We start from the raw sequence: 22,317 nt of genomic DNA, 5'->3' as shown, positions 1-22,317 counted from the left end.
TTGGATAAACTCTGATTGTTTTCACTGGAACGACGGAGGTGGAGCTGCGACCTGATAGAGGTTGACAAAGTTATGAGCGGCATGGACAGAGTGGATAGTCAGAAGCTTTTTCCCAGGGTGGAAGAGTCCGTTACTAGGGGACATAAGTTTAAGGTGCGAGGGGCAAAGTTTAGAGGGGATGTGCGAGGCAAGTTCTTTACACAGAGGGTGGTGAGTGCCTGGAATTTGCTGCTGGGGGAGATGGTGGAAGCAGGTACGATAGCGACTTTTAAGAGGCATCTTGACAAATACATGAATAGGATGGGAATAGAGGGATACGGACCCCGGAAGTGCAGAAGGTTTTAGTTTAGACAGGCATCATGATCGGCGCAGGCTTGGAGGGCCGAATGGCCTGTTCCAGTGCTGTACTGTTCTTTTTCCTTTACCATCCCAGATATTAGGTGGCACTCCAGGTGCACTCTATATAAAGGTACGGGTATATATTCCCCGCCAGTACCATTGACAAAACTTTAGTGTTCAGTGTGCTGTCTGGTGGAAATGTGTTATATCTTTCCCCAGCAAAAGAGTTTGGATTGCTCCTGTATCCCTAAGTGTAACAATAGGTTTCCCTGCCTCACTTAAGGGATATGGAGTTACTTTTCCCTTTGACAAAAGGGCGGCACAGTGGCGCAGTGGTTAGCACCGCAGCCTCACAGCTCCAGCAACCCGGGTTCAATTCTGGGTACTGCCTGTGTGGAGTTTGCAAGTTCTCCCTGTGTCTGCGTGGGTTTCCTCCGGGTGCGCTGGTTTTCTCCCACATGGCAAAGACTTGCAGGCTGATAGGTTAATTGGCCATTATAAATTGCCCCTAGTATAGGTAGGTGGTAGGGAAATATAGGGGGACAGGTGGGGATGTGATAGGAATATGGAATTAGTGTAGAATTAGTATAAATGGGTGGTTGATGGTCGGCACAGGTGGGCCGAAGGGCCTGTTTCAGTGCTGTATCCCTAAAACTAAAACTAAAAACTTTCAGGTATCTTATTCTTAACATCGACACTCATTTTAATTTTTGTGTCTGGTTTTACAGCTGCCGTTAAAGCTGCAGCCTGGTTTGCTGTCGTGTCAGTCAGAGCCTCTTTCTCTGCATTAGCTTTGTGTACCCCAACAGATCACATGGGTTTGCCTCACAACTTGCAGCATTCTGAACGAAGATGTTCCACCTTGTGGCAATGATAACACTTCGGCTTGCGGACCTCACTTCGACCCTCAGCACCTTCCTTTCTGGCCTGAGGTGGTGATCCTGGGGCATTACTAGCTGTTCCTTCTTGTCCCCAGCTGCTTGCCTTACTTTCACTCTCCCACTTCCTATCCTCCTCGGGTTTGTGGGGGTGACGAACAAAAGGTTTTGGCTTATTCACAAGCTCAAAATTATCAGCAGTTTCTGCTGCTTGCCTGGCTTTTAAAACTTTCAGGTTATCTACATGGGTTCTCACTACTGGAGAGATTGAATTTTTAAACTCTTCCAAGAGAATGAATTCTCTAAGGTTCTGATAAGTCATGCTGCAGCTGTACAGAACCTTAGTTAGGCCACGCTGAGAATATTGCGTGCAATTCTGGTCACCACACTACCAGAAAGATGTGGAGGCTTTGGAGAGGGTACAGAAGAGGTTTACCAGGATGTTGCCTGGTCTGGAGGGCATTAGGATGTTGCCTGGTCTGGAGGGCATTAGCTATGAGGAAAGGTTGGATAAACTCTGATTGTTTTCACTGGAACGACGGAGGTGGAGGGGCAACATGATAGAGGTTTACAAAGTTATGAGTGGCATGGACAGAGTGGACAGTCAGAAGCTTTTTCCCATGGAAGAGTCAGTTACTAGGGGACATATGTTTAAGGTGCGAGGGGCAAAGTTTAGAGGGGATGTGCAAGGCAAGTTCTTTACACAGAGGGTGGTGAGTGCCTGGAACTTGCTGCCGGGGGAGGTGGTGGGAGCAGGTCCGATAGCGATGTTTAAGAGACATCTTGACAAATACATGAATAGGGTGGGAATAGAGGGATACAGTCCCCAGAAGTGCAGAAGGTTTTAGTTTAGCCAGGCATCATGATCGGCGCAGGCTTGGAGGGCCGAATGGCCTGTTCCTGTGCTGTACTGTGCTTTGTTCTTTATGTGCCTTCCATCTTGAATGCCCATATACAACAATCAAAATTAACTTGCTTTACCCTGTCAAATTTTACATAGAACATTACAGCGCAGTACAGGCCCTTCGGCCCTCGATGTTGCGCCGACCTGTGAAACCATGTGACCTAAACTATTCCATTTTCATCCATATGTCTATCCAATGACCACTTAAATGCCCTTAAAGTTGGCGAGTCTACTACTGTTGCAGGCAGGGCGTTCCACGCCCCTACTACTCTCTGAGTAAAGAAACTACCTCTGACATCTGTCCTATATCTATCACCCCTCAACTTAAAGCTATGTCCCCTCGTGTTTGCCATCACCATCCGAGGAAAAAGACTCTCACTATCCACCCTAACTAACCCTCTGATTATCTTATATGTCTCTATTAAGTCACCTCTCCTCCTCCTCCTCTCTAACGAAAACAACTTCAAGTCCCTCAGCCTTTCCACGTAAGATCTTCCCTCCATACCAGGCAACATCCTAGTAAATCTCCTCTGCACCCTTTCCAAAGCTTCCACATCCTTCCCATAATGCGGTGACCAGAACTGCACGCAATACTCCAGGTGCGGCCGCACCAGAGTTTTGTGCAGCTGCAGCATGACCTCGTGGCTCCGAAACTCGCTCCCCCTACTAATAAAAGCCAACACACCATATGCCTTCTTAACAGCCCTATTAACCTGGGTAGCAACTTTCAGGGATTTATGTACCTGGACACCAAGATCTCTCTGTTCATCTACACTACCAAGAATCTTCCCATTAGCCCTAGCTCTGCATTCCTGTTACTCCTTCCAAAGTGAATCACCTCACACTTTTCTGCATTAAACTCCATTTGCCATCTCTCAGCCCAGCTCTGCAGCCTATCTATGTCCCTCTGTACCCTACAACATCCTTCGGCACTATCCACAACTCCACCGACCTTCGTGTCATCCGCAAATTTACTAACCCACCCTTCTACACCCTCATCCAGGTCATTTATAAAAATGACAAACAGCAGTGGCTCCAAAACAGATCCTTGCGGTACACCACTAGTAACTAAACTCCAGGATGAACATTTGCCATCAACCACCACCTCTGTCTTCTTTCAGCTAGCCAATTTCTGATCCAAAGCACTAAATCACCTTCAATCCCATACTTCCGTATTTTCTGCAATAGCCTACCGTGGGGAACCTTATCAAACGCCTTACTGAAATCCATATACACCACATCCACGGCTTTACCCTCATCCACCTGTTTGGTCACCTTCTCGAAAAACTCAATAAGGTTTGTGAGGCACGACCAACCCTTCACAAAACCGTGCTGACTATCTCGAATGAACTTATTCTTTTCAAGATGATTATAAATCCTATCTCTTATAACCTTTTCCAACATTTTACCCACAACCGAAGTAAGGCTTACAGGTCTATAATTACCAGGGCTGTCTCTACTCCCCTTCTTGAACAAGGGGACAACATTTGCTATCCTCCAGTCTTCCGGCACTATTCCTGTCGACAATGACGACATAAAGATCAAGGACAAAGGCTCTGCAATCTCCTCCCTGGCTTCCCAGAGAATCCTAGGATACATCCCATCTGGCCCAGGGGACTTATCTATTTTCACACTTTCCAAAATTGCTAACACCTCCTCCTTGTGAACCTCAATCCCATCTAGCCTAGTAGTCTGTATCTCAGTATTCTCCTCGACAACATTTTCTTTCTCTGCTGTAAATACTGACGAAAAATATTCATTTAACGATTCCCCTATCTCCTCTGATTCCACACACAACTTCCCACTACTATCCTTGATTGGCCCTAATCTAACTCTAGTCATTCTTTTATTCCTGATATACCTATAGAAAGCCTTAGGGTTTTCCTTGATCCTATCCGCCAATGACTTCTCGTGTCCTCTCCTCGCTCTTCTAAGCTCTCCCTTTAGATCCTTCCTGGCTTGCTTGTAACTCTCAAGCGCCCTTACTGAGCCTTCACGTCTCATCCTAACATAAGCCGCCTTCTTCCTCTTGACAAGCGCTTCAACTTCTTTAGTAAACCACGGCTCCCTCGCTCGACAACTTCCTCCCTGCCTGACAGGTACATACTTATCAAGGACACGCAGTAGCTGCTCCTTGAATAAGCTCCACATTTCGATTGTGCCCATCCCCTGCAGTTTCCTTCCCCATCCTACGTATCCTAAATCTTGCCTAATCGCATCATAATTTCCTTTCCCCCAGCTATAATTCTTGCCCTGCGGTATATACCTGTCCCTGCCCATCGCTAAGGTAAACCTAACCGAATTGTGATCACTATCACCAAAGTGCTCACCTACATCTAAATCTAACACCTGGCCGGGTTCATTACCGAGTACCAAATCCAATGTGGCATCGCCCTTGGTTGGCCTGTCTACATACTGTGTCAGAAAACCCTCCTGCACACACTGGACAAAAACTGACACATCTAAAGTACTCGAACTATAGTATTTCCAGTCAATATTTGGAAAGTTAAAGTCCCCCATAACAACTACCCTGTTACTCTCGCTCCTGTCGAGAATCATCTTCGCTATCCATTCCTCTACATCTCTGGAACTATTCGGAGGTCTATAGAAAACTCCCAACAGGGTGACCTCTCCTCTCCTGTTTCTAACCTCGGCCCATACTACCTCAGTAGACGAGTCCTCAAACGTCCTTTCTGCCGCCGTAATACTCTCCTTGATTAACAATGCCACACCACCCCCCCCCCTCTTTTACCATCTTCTCTGTTCTTACTGAAACATCTAAATCCCGGAACCTGCAACATCCATTCCTGTCCCTGCTCTACCCATGTCTCCGAAATGGCCACAACATCGAGATCCCAGGTACCAACCCATGCTGCAAGCTCGCCCACCTTATTCCGGATGCTCCTGGCGTTGAAGTAGACACATTTTAAACCAAGTTCTTGCTTGCCAGTGCCCTCTTGCGTCCTTGTAACCTTATCCCTGACCTCACTACTCTCAACATCCTGCACACTGGGACTACAATTTAGGTTCCCATCCCCCTGCTGAATTAGTTTAAACCCCCCCGAAGAGCACTAGCAAATCTCCCGCCCCCCCCCCGCCCCCCACCCCCCAGGATATTGGTACCCCTCTGGTTCAGGTGCAGACCATCCTGTTTGTAGAGGTCCCACCTACCCCAGAAAGAGCCCCAATTATCCAGGAAACCAAAACCCTCCCTCCTACACCATCCCTGCAGCCACGTGTTCAACTCCTCTCTCTCCCTATTCCTCGCTTCGCTAGCACGTGGCACGGGCAACAACACAACAACAAATCTACTGAAAACCAAAAAAAAAAGTCAAAACTTGTTAGCTTAGCAATCCTAACATATGTCTGCCCAGCCCATCTCCGTAAGTTCTGAAACTTCTAATGGTAATCTTCAGGGACTGACTCATAGGCAGCGAGAATAGCCTTTTTTGCCATCTCATAATGTGCAGAAGCATCTTCAGGAAGCATGTTATAAACTTCATGAGCTCTGCCCATCACCTTGCTTTGCATAAGCAGTGTCCAGCTTTACTTTGGCCATTTCATTTGTCTGGCTATTTTTTCAAAAGAAATGAAAAATTCCTCTACATCCCTTTTCTCAAACTTAGGGAGAGCTTGTATAAATTTAAACAGCTTTTTGCTGGGTCCTGGGCTGGATTCAGATTCTTCCCTTGTGTCAAGACCACTCCTTTGTCTTAGTTCCATCTCTTTTAATTAGAATCCCCTTGCTTCTCTTTCACTTTCTATCTGAAATGCTCCTTCTTTCTCCCTTTCCTGTTTTTCCAATTCAAGTTTTTTCGTTTCCTTTTCCTGCTCAAGTTGTTTCAGTTGGAATTGAATTCTAGCCAATTCAGCTGCATCACCCTTTGACTTACTATCTTCTGAGAATCATAGGAAGTTTAAGGCACAGAAAGAGGCCACTTGGTCCATTGTGTCTGTGCTGGCCAAAAAACGATCCACCTATTCTAATCCCACCTTCCAGCATTTGTCCAGAGCCTTGCTGCTTACGGCATTTGAGGTGCATATCCAGACTCCTTTTGAATGAGTTGAGGGGTCTTTGCTTCAACCACCCTTTCAAACAGTGAGCTCCAGACCATCACCACCCTCTGGTTAAAAAAGATTTTCCTCATCTCCCCGCTAATTTTTCTCACCAATCACTTTAAATCGATGTCCCCTCGTCACTGACCTCTCTGCTAAGGTGATTAGACCCTTCACCTCCACTGTATCCAGGCCCCTCAAAATTTTGTACATTTTAATCAGATCTCCCCTCAGCCTTCTCTGTTCCAAGGAGAACAACCCCAGCCTATCCAATCTTTCCTCAAAGCTGCATTTTTCCAGTCCTGGCAACATCCTCGTAAATCTCCTCTGTACCCTCTCTAGTGCAATTACATCCTTTCTGTAATGAGGTGACCAGAACTGCAGACAGTGCTCAAGTTGTGGCCTAACCAATGTGTTATACAGTTCCACCATAACCTCCCTGCTCTTATGTTCTATACCTTGGCTAATAAAGGTAAGGATTCGATATGCCTTCTTAACCACCATATCGACCTGTCCTGCTACCTTCAGGGATCTGTGGACATTCACTCCAAGGTCCCTCACTTCCTCTACACTTCTCAGTATTTTCTCATTAATCGTGTATTCCTTTGCCTTGTTTTACCTCCCCAAATGCATCACCTCTCACTTCTCCAAATTGAATTCCATTTGCCACTTTTCTGCCCATTTGACCAGACCATCTATATCTTCCTGCAGCCTCCAGCTATCCTCCTCGCTATCTACCACATGGCCAATCTTTGTGTCGTCCGCACACTTCTTGATCATGCCCCCTACATTTATGTCCAAATCGTTAATATATACCACAAAAAGCAGGGGACCGAGTACTGAATCCTGCAGAACACCACTGGAAACAGCCCTCCAGTCACTAAAACAGCCGTCAACAATTACCCTTTGTTTCCTGCCACTGAGCCAATTTTGTATCCACCTTGCTGCATTTCCCTAGGTCCCATGGGATTTTATTTTTTTAACCGCTCTGCCATGTGGAACCTCGTCAAAATCCATGTAGACCACCTCAACTGCACTACCCTCATCTATCTTCTTCTTTCAAAAAATTCAATCAAGTTGGTCAAACAAAATCTTCCTTTAACAAATCCATGCTGACTATCCTTGATTAACCTGTGCCTTTCTAAGTGACAGTTTATCCTATCTCTCAGAATAGATTTCAGTAATTTGCCCACTCCAGAGGTTAGACTGACTAGCCTGTAATTATTCAGTCTATCCTTCGCTCCCTTTTTAAACAGAGGTACAACATTAGCAATTGTCCAATCCTCCGGCATCACACCTGTCTCCAGTGAGGACTAAAAAATGATGGTCAGACCCTCTGTTCTTTCCCCTCTTACTTCTTTTAACAGCCTAGGATACATTTCATCTGGCCCTGGTGATTTATCAACTTTCAAGGAGGCTAATCCCATTAATACTAGCAGATGTAGGTGGCAGGGAAATATAGGGACAAGTGGGGATGTGGTAGGAATATGGGATAAGTGTAGGATTAGTATAAATGGGTGGTTGATGGTCGGCACAGACTCGGTGGGCCGAAGGGCCTGTTTCAGTGCTGTATCTCTAAACTAAAATCTGCATCGTCCTCCTCATTTGTGAAGACAGACGCAAACTATTCATTAAGAACCATACCAATATCTTCCACTCCTACACATAGGTTACCTTTTTGGTCTTTTGTGGGTTTTACACTCTCCTTAGTTATCCTCTTACTGTTAATGTATTGATAAAACATCTTTGGGTTCACCTTGATTTTGCTTGCCAATATTCTTTCATGCCCTCTCTTTGCTTTCCTAATTTCCTTTTTGATTTCACCCCTCCACTTCCTATCCTCCTTTCGGCTTTCTGTAATATTGAGTTCTCTGTGTTGGACATAAGCTTTCCTTTTCTGCCTTATCTTACCCTGTAGGCTCCTTGACATCCATGGGGCTCCAGATTTGTCCGCCACACCCCTTTTCTTTGCGGAAACATGCTATTCACAATATATATTAATGATTTAGATGAGGGAACTCATTTGTGAAGACAGACGCAGACTATTCATTAAGAACCATACCAATATCTTCCACTCCTACACATAGGTTACCTTTTTGGTCTTTTGTGGGTTTTACACTCTCCTTAGTTATCTCCTTAGCAGATGACACAAAACTGGGTGTGAGGGTGAGTTGTGAGGAGGATGCAAAGAGGCTTCAGGGTGATTTGGACAAGTTGAGTCAGTGGGCTAATACATGGCAGATGCAGTATAATGTGGATAAATGTGAGGTTATCCACTTTGGTAGCAAAAACAGGAAGGCAGATTATTATCTGAGCGGCTATAAACTGAGAGAGGGAAATATGCAGCAAGACCTGGGTGTTCTTGTACACCAGTCGCTGAAGGTAAGCATGCAGGTGCAGCAGGCAGTAAAAAAGACAAATGGTATGTTGGCCTTCATAGCGAGTGGATTTGCGTACAGGAGCAGGGATGTCTTGCCGCAGTTATACAGGGCCTTGGTGAGGCCATACCTGGAATATTGTGTGCAGTTTTGGTCTCCTTATCTGAGGAAGGATGTTCTTGCTATAGAGGGAGTGCAGCGAAGGTTTACCAGACTGATTCCTGGAATGGCGGGTCTGACGTATGAGGAGAGATTGAGTCGGTTAGGATTATATTAGCTGGAGTTCAGAAGGGTGAGGGGGGATCTCATAGAAACCCATAGAATTCTAACAGGACTTGACAGGCTAGATGCAGGAAGGATGTTCCCGATGGTGTGGGAGTCCAGAACCAGGGGTCATAGTCTAAGGATACGGGGGAAACCTTTCAGGACTGAGATGAGGAGAAATTTCTTCACCCAGAGAGTGGTGAGCCTGTGGAATTCGCTACCACAGAAAGCAGTTGAGGCCAAAACATTGTGTGTTTTCAAGAAGGAGTTAGATATAGCTCTTGGGTCTAAATGAATCAAAGGGTATGGGGCGGAAGTGGGAACAGGTTACTGAGTTGGATGATCAGCCATGATCATAATGAATGGCGTCGCAGGCTCGAAGTGCCGAATGGCCTACTCCTGCTCCTATTTTCTATGTTTCAAAACTGACTGAATTATGATCTCTACCACCAAAATGCTTTGCCACTGCCACTCCTTCCACCTGCCCAGCTTCATTTCCTAAAACCAAATCTAAAACTGCGCCCTCTCTTGTTGGACTTGCTACATGCTGGGCAAAAAAGTTCTCCTAAATGCACCTCAAGAATTCTGCTCCCTCAATTCCTTTCACACTAAAACTATCCCAGTTAATATTGGGGTGATTAAAATCCCCTACTATTACTGCCCTATTGTTCTTGCCCTTCTCAGAGATTTGCCTATGTATCTGCTCTTCTATATCCCTCTGACTGTTTGGGGATCTATAGTGCACTCCCACCAGTGTGATTGCCCCTTTTTCTGTTCCTTAGCTCAATCCATATGACCTCATTTGATGAACCTTCCAACATATCATCCCTCATCACAGCTGTAATAGTTTCCTTGACCAAAATTGCCGCTCCCCCTCCATTCTTATCCCCTTCCATATCGCGTCTGAAAACCCTGTATCCGGGAACGTTGAGCTGCCATTCCTATCACTCCTTAAGCCATGTTTCTGTAATAGCTATGATATCATACTGCCACGTGTCTATCTGTGCGCTCAGCTCATTTGCTTTATTTTCTATACTCCTTGCATTGAAATAGATTCCCTTGAGCACTGCCAAACTCTTTTTTTTAAATTTCTAACCCTCGTTTCCTCTGTCTTCCAGACTCATCCATTAATTTTCTGCCTTCCATTTTAATTTCTGATTTCGTCCCAGATGAGTCTACCCTCAGGTCCCCGTCCCCCTGCTAAATTAGTTTAAACCCTCCCCAACAGCACCAGCAAAACGTCCCACAAGGAACTCAGTCCCGGCTCTGTTCAGTTGCAACCTGTTCAGCCTGTACAGCTCAAATGAATAGATTCGAAGCAGAGATTTCTAGATTTTCTGGAACTGTCTGTCCCCATGGCCTAATTGGGTGAGTGGCCTAGGGAAATCTTTATGGGAAAATTCGGAGGATTTAATATCCTCATTTAATTATTTCACTTGCAACTCCTGAAAGATAAAAAGTTGGTGTGTGCCGCATATTTGCTCTATAATCGCTGTGAATGAAAGGACTTTGCAAATATTTATATTGAATGTTGTACCTCTTTATTCACTCTACTTATTTTTTTTATTTCCATTTAGTGGTCACAAATTGTAAATATCCAATGAGTTTTGTTATCCTTTGTATTGATTCTCTTTGCCTCTCCAAATGGAGGAAAAACTGGCACTACCAGTCACACCACCGGCTAGCTAATCACAGGAGTTGTCGTTTATGTGTCTGCGACAAAACCTTCTGTCCTATACTGCCGTGCCCTCATTCCAAGAGAAGGTGCCAAGAGACCTTTGAAGGAAAGTGGTTTAGGAAGGAAATGGAGGTTTTAAAGAATCTGTACCATGGATGGTTGATCAGTAATTGCATCTGTACAATTCTAGAGCCTACCCCTGAAGAGAGAGCCCAGAGAATTGCCAAAGCCGTGCGCAAACAGTCGACAGATGTGAAGGAGAATTGGGAGCAGCTGAATGCCCATGCAAGCAACTGGCAGAAACAGGTGGAAAAGGCCTTGGAGAAACTTCAAGAACTACAGACAGCTATGGATGACCTTGAGGCTCATGTGATAATAGCTGAGAGTGTCCGCACTGACTGGCAACCTGTAGGTGATCTGCTTATTGACTCCTTGCAGGATCACATTGACATAACCACAGTAAGTGCAATCACATTACTCTCTATTTATGAGCAGATCTAAACAGAATTCTGTCTCTAGACAAGAAACTACATGAACACTGAAACATTGATGATGTTTGTATAGTTGTTGACATTTTATAAAGTAAAACTGCTTAATTGAGCATTACATCTGATTATAACACTACATTAACATTAATTAGTGTCAAAGAGGCTCCTATTACTCAGTGGCATTAGATGATTTATCTGCTGGTTGCATTGTTATTCAAATTAATACTATTTGAATACTGTTTACAATTAGGGTGAAACCTGCACAATTGTATTTTTTTTATGAATGTTTCTCATTGAGATTTCTGCAATGGCTAACCTGTTAAAGCATTAACCAGCTCAACCATACAGACCAGGTTTAATCCTTGGTCTCTGCTAAATTCGTTGATCTCAGTTGGGACAACATTAGGAGTCCAATAATTAGCCTCAATCCTCACTGGGTTAGCAAGAGGGCGACTACACCCAAGCATGTCAATACCTTCAGGAGAGGATAAGGGAATCAAGGGATATGGGGATAGGGTAGGAAAGTTAAGTTGAGGTAGAACATCAGGCATGATTGTATTAAATAGCGGAGCAGGTTCAAGGAGCCGTAAGGCCTACTCCTGCTCCTATTTCTTATGCTATTAAAATGAGGGAAAATTGTCAGAAAACCAAAACTAAAATATTCAAGTCAATACATTCAACAACCTCATACAATCCAAACAAATCTTGTTCACAATAATGGTATCTATCAATTCTGGTCTACAACCACAGCAGTTCTAATTTGCCTAAAGGGGGATTTGGGATGTGACATTTTAGAAGGGTTTCCTAACCCACAAAAGCTAGCTATCCCTAGTCTTAAAATCATTTTTACTTTCATAAAACATAGAATCGTACAGCATAGAAGGAGGTCATTTGGCCTCTTTCAAAGAGCTACCCAATTAATCCCACTCCCGTAGTCTTTCCCCATAGCCCTGCAATTTTCTCCCATGTTTAAAGGATATTACTAACTAGAAAACAGAAATATGTGTCGTTTCTTCCCTTTTCTTGACAATGTCTTGAATTTTCCACCACATTCTCCAAGTATTGAAACATGTGCAGGGGCACTTCAGAACAGCTGCACTTTTCTTTCAGTGCAGGATACTAATTGAGCCATTGAACCCTTCAGTGGAAATGCTGAAATTGAAGAATACAAGGTTAAATTTGTTTTATTGAAAATCTAAGTGAAGGGCTAAGGTCCAAGTAGATGGCAATACCAAGGCTGGAAGGAATTAGATGGAACACCAGGTAAATCCTAGAAGTAGTGATCAGGTAATATTAACTAGATATTCTTGAGGGCAGAGGACAATGGTCAACCTTTCCTCCATTGGGGATTAATTGGATGGAGTAAAAGTCTGTGATAAAGTAGATTTGCACAGTCTAATTAAAGTATTGCCTCAGTCTTTGCTTTCTATCATGACTCTAATTTTCATCTGTTCCCTTTTGAACCCTCAAGGTTAGAAATTCTTCATTTGGTATTCTGATTTTGTAAATTTTTGATAAAGACTCCATTTGGCCTATTATCAAGTCATTTTAGGAAGCTGTATCTCATTCCATAAATGTTTGGATCCAAGTCAGTCAAACAAGTATATGTAGAGCATTTGACTTGGGAAGGAAACTTGGGTTTAGGAGGTGGCAGTGATGCGTCCTCTGTAGCCATATCATGCCTGTTAACAGTCTTGATGTGAACTAGCATAATTTATCAAATTTCTTCGATAAAATCTTAAATGATAAAAGGCTTTTATACAGTTTATTGACGCTAATCTCTCTGATGTATTAACTCTCTAATCATACAATCTAATGTATTTTGAATAACTATTGTATGGCATGGTAGTTTGTTCAAAACATTTATCATTTTGAGTAAAGAATTTTTTCTGCTACCTGTTTTACTTTTTAACTAATTCCTGTCTTGCTTTCTTGGCTTACTAATATTTACTAATTACCCGAGTTTATCTTATCTATACCATTTCATATACTTTGAAATTCCCTCTCCCCACCCTCTTAACTGCCACCAATGCTCTTTCCTTGCAGCTCATCCCCTTCAGTTCAGTCTTTTTGTTCTTTGTGCCCTTTCTATTGCAAGTATATATTTTTCTGGCATTGTACCACAGCTGAACAGACTATTCTAATTGTAACATAAAATCAGAAAGTGCTGTAATACTCAGCTGGTCTGCCAGCATCTGTGGAGGGAGAAGCAGAGTTAACATTTCAGGTCAGTGACCTTTCAGATGGTCACTGACCTGAAACGTTAACTCTGCTTCTCTCTTCACAGATGCTGCCAGACCTGCTGAGTATTTCCAGCACTTTGTCTTTATTTCAGATTTCCAGCATCTGCAGTATTTTGCTTTGATTCTAATTGTAGTCTGACGATTGCATCATGAAGCCTTAACTTAATTTCTACAGGTTTATACTTTATTTCCTGATTAACCTTATCTTTTATTATTTTCAGCTTTGGTGCTGTCCTGTTCTGTGAGGTTAGGTTCCTCACCTTGGTTTCTCAGTTTAGAAAGAACTATGCTAACTTTATGTCTTGGTACTTAATTAGTCCTTGCTTTAACATGCTGCGCACGTTGTTTGGGTATTGACAGTGATGAGTATACTGTTAATTCAAAGCCCTTTTCTAACTTTCCCCATGCTGATGCAATTTATTTCATTATATATTTGAATCCCAAATTTTTCAACCTGCATGTTCATTTACCGTGTCTCTCTCTAACTCTGGTTTTTTGTAATTAGCACATTTGATCAACTTACAGTTGATTTTGATATCAGTCATATATGTAGATAGAAACAGTCGAGGCCCAAACACTGGCTCTTGTGGATCTTTACTCAGCCCGAGTCTGACAGTCCGGCTGTCTTTTTAAGCAGTTTCTTATTCAGTACAATTCCTGTGGCTTTTAGTTTAATTTGATGTCTTTTTTATGATAGGAACTTTGGTCAAAACTTTCTAAACGTTGAAATAAACTAGATCTTGAATATTTTTAAGGCAGAGGTAGATAGATTCTTGATAAGCAAGGGGGTGAAAGGTTATTGGGGGTAGGTGGGAATGTGGAGTTGAGGTTACAGTCAGATCAACCATGATCTTGTTGAATGGCAGAGCAGGCTCGAGGGGCCGAGTGGCCTACTCTTGCTCCTAATTCGTATGTTCATATGTATCTTTGGGACTGCTATTCTCTATTTTGTCTGTATAATTTTTTCAAAAGTCAAAGTAGCTTGTCAGTCCAGTTATCCGGCTGAAGGAAAGGGTATAAAGGGACTTGGAACTGCCCTCCACACCCCACCCACCACCAAAATGGCCCCCAACCCAGGCCACATTCGCATGGCTTAAAGATTCTTTGCACTGGTTCTTGAGACACGAACGAGATTTTTAAGATCAAATTTAAGATGATCACAGAGCTTCGGGAAAGACAACAACCTTTGCTTTAGATGTTTCTGGAGCTGTAATTTTATTTTAAAGTTGATTGAGTATTGCTGAAGCATTTGACATCTGCCTGATTGTCAGATTACAGTGCTATCATTACTAAGGCGAGCCCAGTGGTACCTTCAGGCAGCGTGAAACTGCGGTCTGGAACTTCACAGTTCTAATATCTAATGTTGGCCACTTTGAGGGCAGATGCGACAAATTATTTTTTAAATGCCAAGAATAATTTGTGTGTAGATTAAATTCAAATTCTTCCCTTTTTGTAAATCACTGTGGGGCTGCATTTTGAACAATTTCCATAACCTTTTAATAAAAGAAAGTCAGTGTTGCTTGTCTACTACAAAGGGTGATGTAAAGGTGAAATACAGCTTGCTGTTATGTTAATGAAACTTGTCATTTAGTTTGACTTTCACATTGCAGAAAATTTCCAGAACATTCTGAATGTTGGGGAACACAGGGCTTAGTGAGAGAGTGGAACTGAAAGAAATCAGTATTAGTTGAGAAATGATGTTGGGGAAATTGGGATTGAAGGCCGATAAATCCCCAGTGCCTGATGGTATGCATCCCAGAGCACTAAAGGAAGTGGCCCGGGAAATAGTGGATGCATTGGTGGTCATCTTCCAAGATTCTATAGACTCTGGAACAGTTCCTAGAGATTGGAGGGTAGCTAATGTAACCCCACTATTTAAAAAGGGAGGTAGAGAGAAAGCAGGGAATTATAGACCAGTCAGCCTGACGTCGGTAGTGGGGAAAATTCTAGAGTCCATTATCAAAGATTTTATAGCAGAGTACTTAGAGAACAGTGGTAGAATCGGGCAGAGTCAGCATGGATTTACGAACCTACTAGAATTCTTCGAGGATGTAACTAGTAGAGTTGATGAGGTGGAGCCAGTAGATGTGGTTTATTTGGACTTTCAGAAGGCTTTCGACAAAGTCCCACATAAGAGATTATCATGTAAAATTAAAGCGCATTGGATTGGGGGTAGTGTATTGCGATGGATAGAAAATTGGTTGGCGGACAGGAAACAAAGAGTAGGGATAAATGGGTGTTTTTCCGAATGGCAGGCAGTGACTAGTGGGGTACTGTAGGGATCGGTGCTAGGACCCCAGCTATTCACAATATACATTAATGATTTAGATGAGGGAACTAAATGTAATATCTCTAAATTTGCAGATGACACAAAACTGGGTGGGAGGGTGAGTTGTGAGGAGGATGCGGAGAGGCTTCAGGGTGATTTGGACAAGTTGAGTGAGTGGGCGAATGCATGGCAGATGCAGTATAATGTGGATAAATGTGAGGTTATCCACTTTGTTAGCAAAAACTGGAAGGCAGATTATTATCTGAACAGCTATAAACTGAGAGGGGGAAATATGCAGCGAGACCTGGGTGTTCTCGTACACCAGTCGCTGAAGGTAAGCATGCAGGTGCAGCAGGCAGTAAAAAAGGCAAATGGTATGTTGGCCTTCATAGTGAGAGGATTTGAGTACAGGAGCAGGGATGTCTTGCCGCAGTTATACAGGGCTTTGGTGAGGCCATACCTGGAATATTGTGTGCAGTTTTGGTCTCCTTATCTGAGGAATGATGTTCTTGCTATACAGGGAGTGCAGTGAAGGTTTACTAGACTGATTCCTGGGATGGCGGGACTGACGTATGAGGAGAGATCGAGTCGGTTAGGATTATATTCGCTGGAGTTCAGAAGAGTGAGGGGGGATCTCATAGAAGCCTATAAAATTCTAACAGGACTTGACAGGCGAGATGCAGGAAGGATGTTCCCGATGGTGGGGGAGTCCAGAACCAGGGGTCATAGTCTAAGGATACGGGGGAAACCTTTCAGGACTGAGATGAGGAGAAATTTCTTCACCCAGAGAGTGGTGAGCCTGTGGAATTCGCTACCACAGAAAGCAGTTGAGGCCAAAACATTGTGTGTTTTCAAGAAGGAGTTAGATATAGCTTTTGGATCGAAAGGGATCAAAGGGTATGTGGGGAAAGCGGTGACAGGTTACTGAGTTGGATGATCAGCCATGATCATAATGAATGGCGGAGCAGGCTGAAAGGGCCAAATGGCCTACTCCTGCTCCTATTTTCTATGTTTATTTGATGTATTTAGGCAGTTTTTCTGGAGCAAGTCTATTTTACATGGAAGTGGACTGCTTACAGATATACTCCCTTTATTATGAGATTTAATCGGGACAAAATGAAGGGGATTTTTCTTTAAATATAGTTATATGTGCCTCAGTAATGTGTTGTATGGTGAAGTAGCCGGGGCCAGACAACCAGTGAGGCGCCCAAAGCTCCGCTTCAAGGATGCTAGCAAGCATGGCATGAAGGCTCCAAATGTCGACTATCGAACTTGGGAGTCACTAGCTGGCGAAAGAGGGAAATGGCGACACATCCTGTGGACTGGTTTGCAGTACCACCACGACCAGTTGCTACAGCAGCTTGGCAACAGGCGCCAGTGTCTCTCAGCATCTCTTAACAGCTTCACATGCAGCAGTTGTGGCGAAACTTGCCTCCCAAGGATTGGCGTTCACAGCCATCAGCAAAGGTGCACCAGGAGAAGACACTCTGCCCAGGTGGATTGTTTGCTGCTGTCCATCATCTTTCGTAGATGGAAGGATGCCAACCAATGTGTTGGAAAATGCACTGGTGTTAGGTCTGTAATATGATGTAGTATTCATACCAGGCTTCTCAATAGTTGCTACATTATACACCTGCACCATGTTCAGACAATGCTTATGTGATAAGCTAAGTTGCCACAGTTAAAATAAATTATTTTGAAGGCCAGAATACTTGAGTGTTATTTAAAATACTGATGCCCTAAGTTGTCTTCAAATTATTCGTTCCAAATGCCAAAAGTGTCAAAAAAGATCATTGTTTATGCCAAGACAAGGAGAATTGCAAAAGTAGCTTCAATATTCTGTATAAATCCAAAATATCTGCATGGTATATCATGTATGTAGTGGAGAATTTTATTGCACATTCTGTGGGCTGTATCATTGCTCAGAACTGGCCTTCTATGTAGAAGTTCAAATGCAGAGTTAAACATCACATATGATAACATTGAAGTCCTGGAAACAGTAAACATCACCAGCATCAAGGCCATCCTCCTGCAAAGACAGCTGCATTGGGTGGGTCACGTTGTCCAGATGGATTACAGTTGCTTGCCCAAGATCGTGTCGTATGGAGAGCTGACCACGGGTAAAAGAAACAGAGGGTTCCGTTTCATGGACTCCCTGAAGAAGTCCCTCTTTGTGTGCCATATCGACCATCGCCAGTGGGATTGTGATGCCTGGAGATGCCATCTCAGGAGGGCTACAGGCACCTTTGAGACTGAGCAAAGCATGAAAGAGAAAAGGAGGAGAAGGTTAGATCCAATTGCCCCCAGCAGCAACTGCACCTTCACTTGTACCCACTGTGGGAGAATCTACCAGTCACAGATCGGCCTGTCTAGCCACCAGCGGGCCTGCAACCGATGAGTAGAACCTTCCCAAAGTCTTCGTCTGCAAAGAAATGCCAAGAAGAAGATGATGATTACATGGAGTTAACAGCAGGCCATTCTGTTTTTATTTATTTATTTATTTTATTTAGAGATACAGCACTGAAACAGGCCCTTCGGCCCACCGAGTCTGTGCCGACCAAACAACCACCCATTTATACTAACCCTACAGTAATCCCATATTCCCTACCACCTACCTACACTAGGGGCAATTTACAATGACCAATTTACCTATCAACCTGCAAGTCTTTGGCTATGGGAGGAAACTGGAGCACCCGGCGAAAACCCACGCGGTCACAGGGAGAACTTGCAAACTCCGCACAGGTAGTACCCAGAATCGAACCCGATTGCTCCAAGAAACTGTCATGAAAACATTGTACAAACTCATCTTCTACACCACTGTTGCCAATTTGATTGTCGCAGTCTATATGCAGATTAAAGTCCCCCACATTACCTTTTTTACATGCTCCAATAAGTTCCCATTTAATGTTCTGTCTAATAATATAACTATTGTTAGGGGGCCTGTAAAGTATTGCCAACAGTGTTTTCTGACTCCTGCTATTCCTAATATCCACCCAAACTGATTCTACTTCATGATATTCTGAGGCCAGATCTCTTCTTATTAATGTCCTTATGTCATCTTTTACTATCAGGGCTTCCTTTGCCATTCTGTCTGTCCCTTCGAAAAATTGTGTACCCTGGAATATTCATTTCCCAACCTTGATCTCCTTGTCATCAAGTAACGGCAATTAGATCTAGATCATTTACCCAATTTGTGCCACTAGTTCATCTATCATATTGCAGATGCTTCGTGCAGTCAGATAAAGGGACGTGTTTATGCTCCATTGAGTCCCATCCCAGCCCACTTCATTTAACCCTATCAGTGGAATCTTCTATTTCTTTCTCCCTCATGTGCTTATCTAGCCTCCCCTTAAGTGCATCTATGCCATTCACCTCACCCACTCCTTGTGGTAGTGAGATCCACATTCTCAACACGCTCTGTGTGGCCATGATACTGTTGGGAGGAAAGGAGTTAACCTTTATCTTGCTGAAGTAGAGTTGTGGGAGATGTGGGTTTGCCTGCTATGGCCCAGTGCAGATTCTTTTGAGCTGTTCAAGCTCTTGGTAGCTACAGGAATCAATTTCGAGAACTTCTGTGTCTTTGACAATTACTTATGGCTGCCAACATAATACTTCATACACAATGCAGAGCTTTAAAGAAATACAACACTGGCTGCCCTTCACAGACAGGGACCGTTCCCACTGCTCAGCAAGAAACTTCAGCGTAATAGAGTACATTATACCAAGTAGGAAATATCATGAATGAGTTAAGGGCAGTAATTTCACCTCTGTATTGAAGCAACTTTCATAAAGCAAGCCTGAGCGCTGTAGGATATCATTTAAACCCTTCAATGTCATGACTGGCTTTCAGAAATCTGATACTAGATTTAGGGAAGTAAGATGGAATAAAATATTAGATCTGCTTATGACGTGATGAGAGGAAAGCAACAGTTCATCAAATCTCAATTTTTTTCATGTATTTAACTGTCCATCTTGTTTGGACCCATTCCACACTACACAGTTGAATTATAAATTGTGCAGCAACTGGTTGAACGCATAGTAAAATTGAATGCCTTCCTTACGTAGCCAGTTCTAATGCACTTGTGTGTGTAAGAAGCCACGCAGCAAATATAGCTGCATAAGTACATCTCTTGGTTCAATGAGACTTATTCTGCTTGCACATTACCAACTACCTCGATAAGCTAAGCCATTTTCCTAATTCCAGTGTTTTCTTCATGTTCACTCATGTGTCTACTGACTTGTTTGTAGCTTCTCTCAATTCCCTCTGCAGTTTGTGTACAGATGGTCTTAGTCGTCTCCATTGTTGCCAGGATTTATCTATAGAAAAGTTGGATTTGCCATATTTCTGAAGAGTCACATGCCATCACTCATTGGTATCCCTCACTACACTTTTATTAATTCTTTACATATTACTGCATTTAAAACTTTCATAGCCATAAAAACAAATTACTTGGCTCAGAGAAGGTCTTGCTCAGACACTTTTTATGTCTTGCGAGAAGTGCAACTCAAATGTGGTCACATGGTTACCTAGTTATCAGTCCCCAGTGATAACTTTGTACTTTTTTCACATGACTTGCCTCAATTTGGCTCATTTATCCTTGTAAAATATTTAGAAATTAAGCTTTTCAGTTTCTTGCTGTCCAGGTGGATTTTAAGATTTTAAGATCTGTCAAATTACAGATTAACGCACAGGCCTACATGGCCCATACAGGGGCCTAGCTAAGCATGGGGCCCCAGTAAAATTCTTCATAATGCAGAAAAAAATGAATGCAACCGCTTGATCAGTTTTGTTCAGCGTACTACGTGTGCTTCATTATCAATGCAGTGTATAAACATTCGACAGAGCTTCATGCATTTTACCACACATTTGTGTTTTAATGGATTGGGTTTGTGGGAGTATGCAGAGCGGCCCTGTATGTTCTTGGTACCCAGGACCCCAAGAATTCTGAATCTTGCTCTTGTCTGCTTATATGAAGAATACCATCTTTAACACTCGTTTGTTATTGGCTATGTCTACTAAAATATCAAATAAGGTACAGAAATGTGTCCTTAGAGCTGTGGGCAACAGGACAGGTTGAACAGTTAGTAACACTGCTAGCAGCTTATGATGCAACAGATGCCTGCGCTCATGATATGATATCTGTTCCACTCCCTCCTATGCTTGTCTTTTTGCCACATATGCATCTCGCAGCTGGATCTGAAGGACGCTCTTGCATTACATTTCTAGGAACTCTGAACCATGAAGAATTGTCTGGATAGCTTTTATATGCCACAAGTATGGTGTGCACTGGGACTTGGCTGTCACTGAAGAGAAACATTATGCTGTATTTGGGAGGCACCCACTACCAAATCCCATTGGTTAGCCCATTGTTCTAGATGGTCAGCGGGAAGCTCGCTAGATCTCCACCAATAACAGAAAAGGATCTCTTAAGTTCTTTCGAAAATACCAGAGACAGATTCACGGAGACAACTCACTGCAGCAAACCCAACACCTAGACTAGGTAATTCACAGTATGCCAAAGCACTGTTGACGATTGACCACCAAACTGGTGCACTAATGCAGTCTGAAGGAATAAAGCTGTCACTGATGAGGGATGGGATTCTTCCCTATGATCTCCCGTTAATTCTGCAAACCAATGCCATATCAGGTGTGGTCTTAGATGGATAAGCATCAGAAAGCTTACCAATACTCTGCTCTGAAAAGCAGTGAGATTTCACTGGTTAAATTCCAGCATTATCCCTGTGCACTCCTGGGAGTCCTGAACCCTTTGCAAACTAAACCTAACTGTCTGCTCTTGGCTCAGTGGGATATGCACCTAGGGGAAGAAGCATCAGGCAAAAAGAACCCTAAACATGGATATTAATTTTCCAGTAGCTTGAATTGGAGACAGCTAATAGTGATGGGTTTCAATATGTCTCAGGCTACCATTGTATGCGAGGGTTATGTTGGGGAGTGATGGTAATCAGGTAGGGTTAAACACATTTTCTTAAACAAACCTGATATGAATGCACTATTGAGAGAAAGTGAATGGTGACATGAATTGAAAATCGCATGGTCCAGAGCTCTATTGAGTCTATCTGTTGCATCTTATTTCCCATTTCCTACATTTATTTAATTCACTGATCTGTACTGACTGCAGTTGTAATAAATTAGTGCTGTGAAACAAATAAGTGAAAATAACTTGGGGTTGGCACTTGCTCAATAAGACATCAGTTTTATAATGCTCCAAATTACTGTTAACACTCATTAGATTTTTGTATTCTGTATTTCATACACAGATGTAAATTTTAACTTAAATTCTTTTTAACTTTTAATAACTAAGTTAATTTTGAGATACTTAGATTTTTTTCTGCATGCTCTCTGTTAGGCTTTTAAAGAGGAAATTGCCCCAGTGAAGCAAGAAGTCAAAATAGTAAATGACCTGGCTAGTCAATTGTCTCCACTAGATGTCTGTTTATCTCCAAAGACTTCTCACCAGCTTGATGACCTAAATATGCGGTGGAAACTTATACAGGTAAGAGTGGAAAACAAGAGGACCGTTTACAGAGCCAATCAGACTACTCCTTTGAGTATGTACTGCCCCACAATTACTGGAAAATCATTTATTTCCAAATCTAGATACAAGTGAAAGAAATCTGCCTTTTTTAAACAAGTAATGTATATTTTATTACCATGCATTGGAAGGTATTCAGATATTTGTAACAACCCCTTTTCAGAAATAGTGTGCTTTGCTTTGCTGGCCTGTAGTGTGCACCTCAGAGTTTAATCCAATCACAGAATCAGAGTGAGATAGATGTCAGAGGTGAATACACAAATCAT

General features: G+C 42.9%; 1 protein-coding gene across 9 annotated transcripts in view; it reads left to right on the top strand.

Annotated features, from left to right (window-relative positions):
* Positions 1 to 22,317, top strand: part of LOC137376165 (utrophin-like) — a 904,611-nt gene that overhangs the window by 643,834 nt on the left and 238,460 nt on the right. For 8 of the 9 annotated variants that reach the window (XM_068044198.1, XM_068044197.1, XM_068044199.1 and 5 more), the window contains 2 exons: positions 10,688 to 10,956; positions 21,866 to 22,012. In XM_068044198.1, the coding sequence (XP_067900299.1) occupies positions 10,688 to 10,956; positions 21,866 to 22,012 (416 nt within the window). The remainder of the gene's footprint in view (positions 1 to 10,687; positions 10,957 to 21,865; positions 22,013 to 22,317) is intronic. The other variant, XM_068044203.1, reaches the window with a different exon arrangement.

This window comes from Heterodontus francisci, chromosome 13 (assembly GCF_036365525.1).
Source record: "Heterodontus francisci isolate sHetFra1 chromosome 13, sHetFra1.hap1, whole genome shotgun sequence".
In the NCBI taxonomy this organism is placed as follows: Eukaryota; Metazoa; Chordata; class Chondrichthyes; order Heterodontiformes; family Heterodontidae; genus Heterodontus; species Heterodontus francisci.
The sequence above is the reverse complement of the archived record's forward strand: the minus strand, read 5'-3'. Positions and strand labels throughout refer to the sequence as shown.